This window comes from Trachymyrmex septentrionalis, unplaced genomic scaffold (genome assembly GCF_001594115.1).
Source record: "Trachymyrmex septentrionalis isolate Tsep2-gDNA-1 unplaced genomic scaffold, Tsep1.0 scaffold171, whole genome shotgun sequence".
Taxonomy (NCBI): Eukaryota; Metazoa; Arthropoda; class Insecta; order Hymenoptera; family Formicidae; genus Trachymyrmex; species Trachymyrmex septentrionalis.
The window spans coordinates 520,695-529,695 of record NW_017304876.1 but is presented as its reverse complement, the minus strand read 5'-3'; the positions used below and the strand labels follow the sequence as shown (position 1 = coordinate 529,695).

The 9,001-nt window shown below is 33.3% G+C and overlaps 1 protein-coding gene across 1 annotated transcript in view; it reads left to right on the top strand.

The window, feature by feature from the left end:
* LOC108746452 (receptor-type guanylate cyclase Gyc76C-like) overlaps positions 1-9,001 on the top strand; it is an 87,546-nt gene that overhangs the window by 44,158 nt on the left and 34,387 nt on the right. The window contains exon 4 of the mRNA XM_018483237.1: positions 120-317. Coding sequence (XP_018338739.1) covers positions 120-317 — 198 coding nt within the window. The remainder of the gene's footprint in view (positions 1-119; positions 318-9,001) is intronic.

Below are 9,001 nucleotides of genomic sequence, written 5' to 3'. Positions count from 1 at the left end.
TCACATTTACATAACGACGGGTATATATATCTTTTATCAGAATCAGAAATTCTCACGCCTTCCCGACAGCGCGTTTTTTATGTGAAACTGGTTGAATAACTGTCATAAATGTGTTTCAGATCAACAACGATCCAAATATTTTACCAAACATAAATCTGGTGATGCGATGGAGCGATACGAGGGGAGAAACTGTCGAAGCTACCAGAGCAATGCTTGACATGATCTGCGACGGGGTCGTAGCCTTCTTCGGACCAGAAGGCACTTGCTTCGTCGAGGCCACAGTCTCTGAGTCTCGCAATATACCCATGATGAGTTACGTAAGTAAATCGTAAGCTTTTACTAATTTTAAAATCTTCTGATCTAATTCTGTCGCGTGTGTCCGTTAATACGTACGCTATTATAGATACGATTATTGATAATGCGATGTGGTCACGCGATATTAGTGACGCTCCAGATCAATATGTTATTCTCATTTTATGACGTACACCCTAAAACAAAATATGTAACTGCAAACGAGTACAAAGTCAGACAATTTGTAACTTAGAAATTTATACACTTTTATTAAATATTTGCATTTCTAATCGCGCGAATTTTACATTTGCCGTTTATATAATTATAACGAATTTTTCTACAGTGTATGCTATTTTAAGTTTTTAATTTTTAAATATAAAACTGAAAACGTGAATTGACTTTTTTATATCTTTTACATATTAAAGCCAATTATACTTAAAAAAAAGTTTCATTAGTATAATAATTATTAGTTTAAAATCCACCGTAGGAATTTTTAATTTCTTTGCTTCATTATATTATAAGAACTTTTAATGATTTATTGCTTAATTATTCTAATTACTTTATATTTAACTTAAAGACATTATTGTCGAGAAAAACAATGAAATAAGTAAAGGAGGGAAGGAGGATGGGCTGGATAAATAGATTGTCTCGTGGCATCATTATCGCGGTTTCGTGCGGGCTTGAACGAAGGAGTCGATTAAAAACAGTTTCCATCGGCGTGAGAACGGTGGGGTTGTAGGGCATTGGCAAGGTGAAGTTGAAAAAAAAGGCCGGTGCGCGGGACGCGAGAGAGAGAGAGAGAGAGAGAGAGAGAGAAAGAGAAAGATCTAACGAAGGTGGTTGGAAGCAGCGGAGGTGCGCTCGACAAATTGAACACCCACGGGGCGTGACAGTATAATTATGGATCGTATGTTCTGAAGCTTGTGCGTGTGCATTGGTACGATATACGTGCTACGTCACGGTGAAGCATGCAACATGGTTGATTCACACGGTGCGATTTGATATTGCCAGTGAGAGAGGGGGCGACAGAGAGAGAGAGAAAACGATCTGTTAAATTCAGTGGTTTTTTATTTGCAACAGAATACGGATAGGTATATCGTACTTACTCTCTAAATCAATAGATCACTGATGTCAGTATCAAGTATGCTACTGAGTGACTATCCACTGATTTAGATTTAGAGAATATATATGTCTGCAGATTTACACGGTGTAGAAAATGTTTGCACGATCAGTATTGCATCTATAAAGCTAAACATATTATTTTTATATAGGAGGAAATCAAATGCTAAATATATATGCAACTATCGGATAGATTTAATATAATCATAGCGGTATACACATGACGTATTACGCTAACACATTTTATCGAAATCAATTAGATTTCTTCTGATTCGAACAAAGATTATATTGTATTTTTTCTCATATTTTAAATATTTCTTTTTAAAAAACTAATGTATGAATAAAATAAAGTTGCCACAGAAATTTAGAAATTAAAACCTGGAAAAGGAAACCTGGGTTATGGAAATTTAAATTGATCATGGAAAAACTTCTTTTTCCGTCTTTGCTTCTGTATCCTTTTCGTTACATCTTCTCAACTTCACAGAAACTTCTGGTATCTCAATTACTCGTAATCTCCTTATTTGATTATGCTGGCACAGTCTACTGCTAATTCCAGCATTAACTTAGCAATTGTTTAATTATATTCAGCGTGTTCAAAATTCATGTCTTCATTTCTTATATAATATCCATAAATACGATCACAAATCTTTTCTTTTCCAAAATTTCGATTAGCTAAATATATTCGACATTTTATTCTATGTTGTCTCTATTTTTCGTCTTCTGTGTTCTGACACTCCATCGCCTCCTGTTCTTTAATTTCGATTTTCATTCCTGTAATGTCCTCTAGACATTCGTTGCCACGACTCTCTATCTTTCCCTCTACATCGTTCTTCCACATTCAAAGCTGCTTTCTTCTATATTGTCAATAAGTTTTACCTTCTTCCTTTCGCTTTTCCTCTTTTTTACCATCCTTTCGCGGAGGCATGCTGTGATCAAATTCGTGTCAACAAAAAAATCATTATTAGTCTCACCAAATGTTCTTTAGTAGTATCTATTGTGTGTATTTTTATTGTTATCTGTGTCATCAATTCAATTGTAAACTTTAGTTATGTATTATAGGTATACTGTTCTATTGCAACTTGTCAGTTTACTCTTCGAGTAATTTTAATTTGATTGAAAAATATATATATATATATAATTAAATTGATTTAATAAAAGAATATATGTATATAATTATTTTCGAAACATCTAACTTTAATCGTGTTGGCGTTTTCTATCGTATTCGTTAAAAAAGAAATTTTTCTTCAAGAATTATAAGGATATGAGTGATCTCCAAAGTTTTAGCGTCGTGCGTCCCTTATTTATTAAAAAGTTATTGATAGTTATATTTAATCATTATTTTCCTGCTGTATACGAAGAGTAGATAGTCAAATAACTTTAGACGGGGAGAAAGGTATAAGAGGTGAACGAATTCAAGGAATACAATTTTCCACGTTAAGTATTTGATTGCTCCGATTTTATTTCCCTCCCAAGGGGCGCGCGAATTTCCATGCGAGCGACTTTCACCTAACTTTGGGGAGAAAAATTCTGTAAGGGGAAAAGGATTATGTAAAGGCAAATGAGAGTAAATAACTACGCAGCGATCAGTGTGTAATCATAAAATCTAAAGTATATTTACAATTTCATACATATGTGACGCAATATTTGATCGTTTTGGCTAATTTAAGTTTTAGTAAGTAATTATTATTGTTTCTTATGACGATCTAGAATTCGCTATTAGTTTGAAAGCTAGTAAACAGTCGTACTTCTCAAACATAATAATTATAGAAGAGTCGTCATGTATTCAGGGAATTCATTTCATTTTAAATATGAGTTTTTAAACTTAATTTCATGGAAATGTATTGTGCTGATGATAGCTATAAATTACCAGAAATATCCGATCATTGATTTTATTGAAATTAGCAGAAATGTAATTTTATAATTACAGTATATTGATTATAATTATAGCATATTGATTACGCGCAGTTATTTACTTCACTTACTCTCCAGTTTATTGATTAATTGCTTGTCAATTTAATTTGTAATATTATGTAGATACTCTAACTTTTCGATCTAAAATTATATTATAAAATCGATAAATAAGCAGTAGTTTGCTTGAAATTTTAAAAATTCATGCAAAAATATTAGACATTAAGATCGCCTTGACCGAATATATGTAGGTCTCTTTATTCATTCGTATTGAAAACTCAATCTGGAAAACTTTGAAAAGCTAGGAAACTTCAAAATTCATTTTTTATGGCAATCTTGATGATCAAATAAATGACAAGGGAAGGTACTCGAGTGTCCCTCTCTGATTTTGATGAATTTTTAATATTAATATTGTTTTGTAGATGAAAATAAACGATACGATGAAATAAAAATTGAAAATGCTTTTAAAGGTATTTTATAATAATTAAAACAGATTGTTTAAATAAAGAAAATTTTTAAACATATTTGACAATAATTTCTAAAAATATTTAAATATAAAACTATTTATTTATAAGAAATACAAATATTTTCATTTAAATAATATTTTTAATTATTTTTATAAATTATTTTTGGAATCATCTGAAATTGAATTGAAATTGAATTTTTTTTCTTAGGGGTGTTTAAGGAGTTAATCCTTAAGGGATTAGACCGGTGTAACCAGCCATAAAAATAGGCAATTTTTAATCGTGAATTGACGAAAAAATTTAAAAGCTGCAGACTTGTGGTTTGGTACCTTATTCAAGTATGATTGAAAGTATAAAATATGAAAGGAAAAATAATCTTAACACCATTTATTAAAATGTTATGAAAGATTAATTTCTTCGCATCAGTCATTGATGTCGATGATTTCATATTGGATCGTCTGAAACAAAAACGAAAAAAATATTACTGTACTTGAATAAGGCATCAAACCATAAGTCTGCAGCTTTTTTATTTCTTCGGCAATCCTTTTATTCCTTATTTCTATCTACATTACAATATATATTAAAAGCTCATTAAAATCAAAGGGGAACACTTGAGTTGAGTCTCTTTCTTTGTGAGTTATGTTTACATACAAGATTGAAATTATGCTGTTTTGCCAAAAATTTTTATGCATTAACGTTATTATTTTATTATACATTAGATAACATTTAATATAAGAACAACTTTTGATATATTAAAAATAAAATTATATATATATTGTATATATATATAAAATATATTCTGTAACATAATATAATTTTGTAAATTTAAAAAATCTCATAACGAAAAATTAGATTTCTTCGCTACTGGCTCTTCGTGGAAAACTTATATAACTTTAATTGATATGACTAAGCTTAATTTATAGACTGCCGGAAACTTCTATGCAAGTTGCGCAGAATGACAGCTTAATTTTAAGGACGATTTGCAACGTACCTATGATTTTATTCAAAGCCTGTTAAATTTTTCTATCAAAATAGATATTTTTAACGAGATTTTGATTTTATATTTAATAATCTTCTGCAACTATTTACTTAAAATCGTCTATAAAATTGATAAGAGCGCTTTTTTTCTTGCATTTTATTAAACAATTACGAATTTTTATAACTTCCATATATCATTACGTAAGCGCAATTATTATGCTGTAATTATCACGAATAAACATGTGCAATTATTATGATGTAATTATCGCGAATAAATCTGTATTGACGAAATAATTATCATTGTATAAAGTTTCTTTGCGTATTCGTACTTATGGCAGCGTCACACAGCCTCAGTATCTGATTTATTCTAAAAAGGAATTCTAAAAGAATTTACGCGTGAAGAGCCGGAAAGTCAAGAAACCCAAGCACATTGAGCTTCGGGAAATTAGCCTCGGTTCTTCAGTGATGCGCGACCGCGCTCACCGCAAAGTCATGAATCCAGCTACTTAACAACATTCCGGTAATGCCGATCGTATTATAGTCGCATCACCTGTAGCTCGTACGTGCACACACGTGCACGTGCGTATGGTTCATGAATTTTGCTTTGACGCCGATCTCGCCGCTTCTTTACATTTACTTTTTTTTTTTTACTTGTCGCGCAACGATTAAAGTTATCGGCATTCCTGAGCGTAAATTTATGTAAACTAATTTCCCGGAGCGAGATGGATTGGCAATCGTATCTACATTCGTACCTACATGTCGTACCTCATCAACGCAATTTACATTACGACATACATGTATCGTGCAAATGAAAAGTAACATTTCAACATCAGATGTTTCTGTCACAGGCGCCTTCGCTGCTACATCGAAAGTGTTTTAACATGTTTCCTCTTTTACGCCGGAGATTAATAATTTACAATTTCTATACCACTTCTATAATGCCGACTCGACTCACCTCTGGGCCCGACAGAAAATTTCCTGCAGCCTAGTGTTCACCTGGCTCATTTCCGGTTTGCTACTCCACGGTGCGAGTTGTCTCATCCCATCGTCTCAAACCTTCTTACGAAACCATAGTATTGTTTTCGCGTATCTTATTCTCTGTCGACTTTTTCGTTGCTATAATATGTATTTGAATAATACGGTTGAATTTTGCGGATACTAATAAATAATTTAAAAAAAAACTGACTTATTAAGACATTTTAATACAAGTGCGTTACATAATCAATTTCGCTTTTAAATCCCAAACAATAGCGAGGACCGAGTCGAGACATTCCAAAAGAAATTGACAAGTTCAAAGACCTCTCGTTTTTGCTTTCCGACAAGAAATCTCCGTATATATGCGAAGTAAGCATGTGTCGCAAATTCGTGTGCACAAGTTTTCTCCGCGAACTTTTGCCGAAACTTAAGTCTGCGTTGTGACGATATAATCGCCATATGAGTATTATGTCGAATAACATCTTCCGTGACAGTTTACAGTTTTCGTGAAAGTCACCGCGATGCCAGAGGTCCCTCATGGCGGAAAACTATGCGGTTATATATCGTTATGGAAAGTTTCACGAGACCTCAATCGCGTCGTTCGACGGTTCGTTGATATAAATCCTTTCCGCGATTAACTCGAAGCCACTGGTTGAGTCGATCGATTTACGACACGTGAGAAGAGACCCCGATCGCGATTCAAAGGACGCCCGCTTGCAAACACGCTCTGAACGAACGCATGGGAAAGTGGTGCTTGAACATCGAGAGACCTCCAGACTAATTTATGTTAATTCGCAGTGGTGAGAGAAACAAACCAGCACGCGAACGTTCGACGGGGAAACAGGATAAAAAAAAATTAAACGCCGTGGTCTGATTTTCTGTTCTACTTTCCAGATATATTAATGCAATAAAAGCATTATAAAAGTTCACGTTGAGTTTATCACGAGCAAACACGCGCGCATAGAGAGATACGCGTGCGTATCTCAAATCCGACAGCATCGATTCTTTCGGTATGATAACGGAGACAGAGAAGATTGGCAGCGATGGGAACGTTGGTGGCCCTTCTCTTGACAAGAGAGCGCATAAGTTGCTATTCTGCTTACTTTCACCTAGTTTCACCGTCGCCTTAATGCAGAAATCGCACCACAAATTTGTACTGATTTTTTCGACGGTGAGGCCTCCTTCTCATAGTACTCATAGATTTCCTCGAGAGACGTGCTTTTTCCTTGCCGACGTATTCTGTCGTCCTCGCGGATGCTTGTCGCGTATGTTTCTCTGCTTCCGGTCGATATTTTTTTTTCTTTTGTCGCCCCGAAAACGTCGAAAGTCTTACGTTTCCGAGAACGAAATGAAAGATATAATTTTGAATTATTTCGTTTCTTGGTTATTATTAATAATCAAAATTGTTACTCTAAATTTTTCATTCAAAAGATAAAAGAAAATTAGAAATTTTATAAGAAGGGAAGGGAGCGATCAATATAAAACTCAAAGTTTCTAAATACTCTTTAAAATTTTGTAAAGCGACTCCCTCATTCTTGAAGATTGAAAGTTTTTTTCAAGATCAATTTTTACTTTTTAAAGTGAGATTCCATTCCAAAGAATTTAGAGAATATATATTTACAAAATTAAAAAAAAAGAAACAAATTGTATAAATGTGTATAATATATTGGACACGTCAAATCGAGCACCAAAAAAAATCAACAAATTTAAAATTTTCACATATTTTCACGAAGTTATGCTTACCTTTAAGTTTCAAGAATTGACGAGAAACGTGGCTCGGGTGTATTATAAATATATTCAAATGATTGTACCGCCGAAACGGTAAGTCGAACGAAAAAAAATACAAGAAATCAATTTTAAAGATTATAAATTGTTCTATTTATTCTTAAGTAACACATTTGTTTTTAATAAATATTTTTTGTTATCGTTCATCATTTTTAAATGCATTTTTAGTTATCAACTCATCAATTTACACAGTTTCAAAAAATAATTCATCATATTCGCTCTTCAATTCTGAAGTAATCCTGAAAATTTCAAAATAAAACTCGAATGGATTATATAGATAATTCTTTGAGATCAACCTGTCAACTATTCGCAAGATAGCGACGATTGCAGATGCTTTGTGCGCCGCCGAGACAACATTGTGTAAGATTATAACAGCTTATATGGGAGAGCTTCGGTGTGCTTATATATGATCATATATGATGTCAAACTATTCGCGCGACAGCGATGACGGCAGATGCTTTGTGCGTCATCGAGATAACTCTGTGTAAGATTATAACAGTTTATATAGGAGATTTTGGAATGCTCATATATGATCATATATGATGTCGAACTATTCCCGAGACAGCGAATAATGCGACATCGTAAATGAGCATTCCAAAACTCTCCTGTATAAACTGTTATAATCTTACACAAGATTGCCTCGGCGGCGCACAAAGCATCTGCAATCGTCGCTATCTTGCGAATAGTTGACAGGTTGATCTCAAAGAATTTATTATCTGTACGATCCATTCGAGTTTTATTTTGAAATTTTCAGGATTACTTCAGAATTTTGAAGAGCGAATGTGATGAATTATTGTTTGAAACTGTAAGTTGATGAGTTGATAACTAAAAATGCATTGAACAAATTTTTTCCCGAAACACGTGTCTCATTTTGAATTGTTTTTTTAATCAAAGAGTGCTCGGTTTCAGCGAGACAGCTGCGATTGAATATTGACTTGTTTACGCGCGAGCCGTTGATACAACATACCAAGAAAGCAAAACGTTGATAAAATATGCTGTCCACTTAATTGGATCGAGCGATAGTTTTGCAATACGTACGGAAAATCGCACGAGTGAAAATCACCGCGTCGACAATCGCCCGAGCAGTCTTGATAGATGGAAAACCGGTCGCGATTGCACGAGCCTGGAGACGAGCGCGCGATAATTGCCTCCTATTTTTCTTTTTAAGTCGTCTCTCGTCTCCATTTTGTATTCCGAGAGATCATTGCTCTTGACCAGTATCTCGATAATGAGACATCTGCGAAGAGTATGTACATTAAAATTTTTTAATATAAAAGTTAAGTTCTCACGCTATTCATATAAATATGAAAAATATATTGAGAACTTTAATCTTGAATTTCTGTCATGGAGAAATCATAATAATAAAATCACATTAATTAAAATTTAATGAGATATATTTTTCATATTTATATGAATAGCGTGAGAACTTAACTTTTATATTAAAAAATTTTTATGTATCTTCCATTTTTCAATGTTGCAAA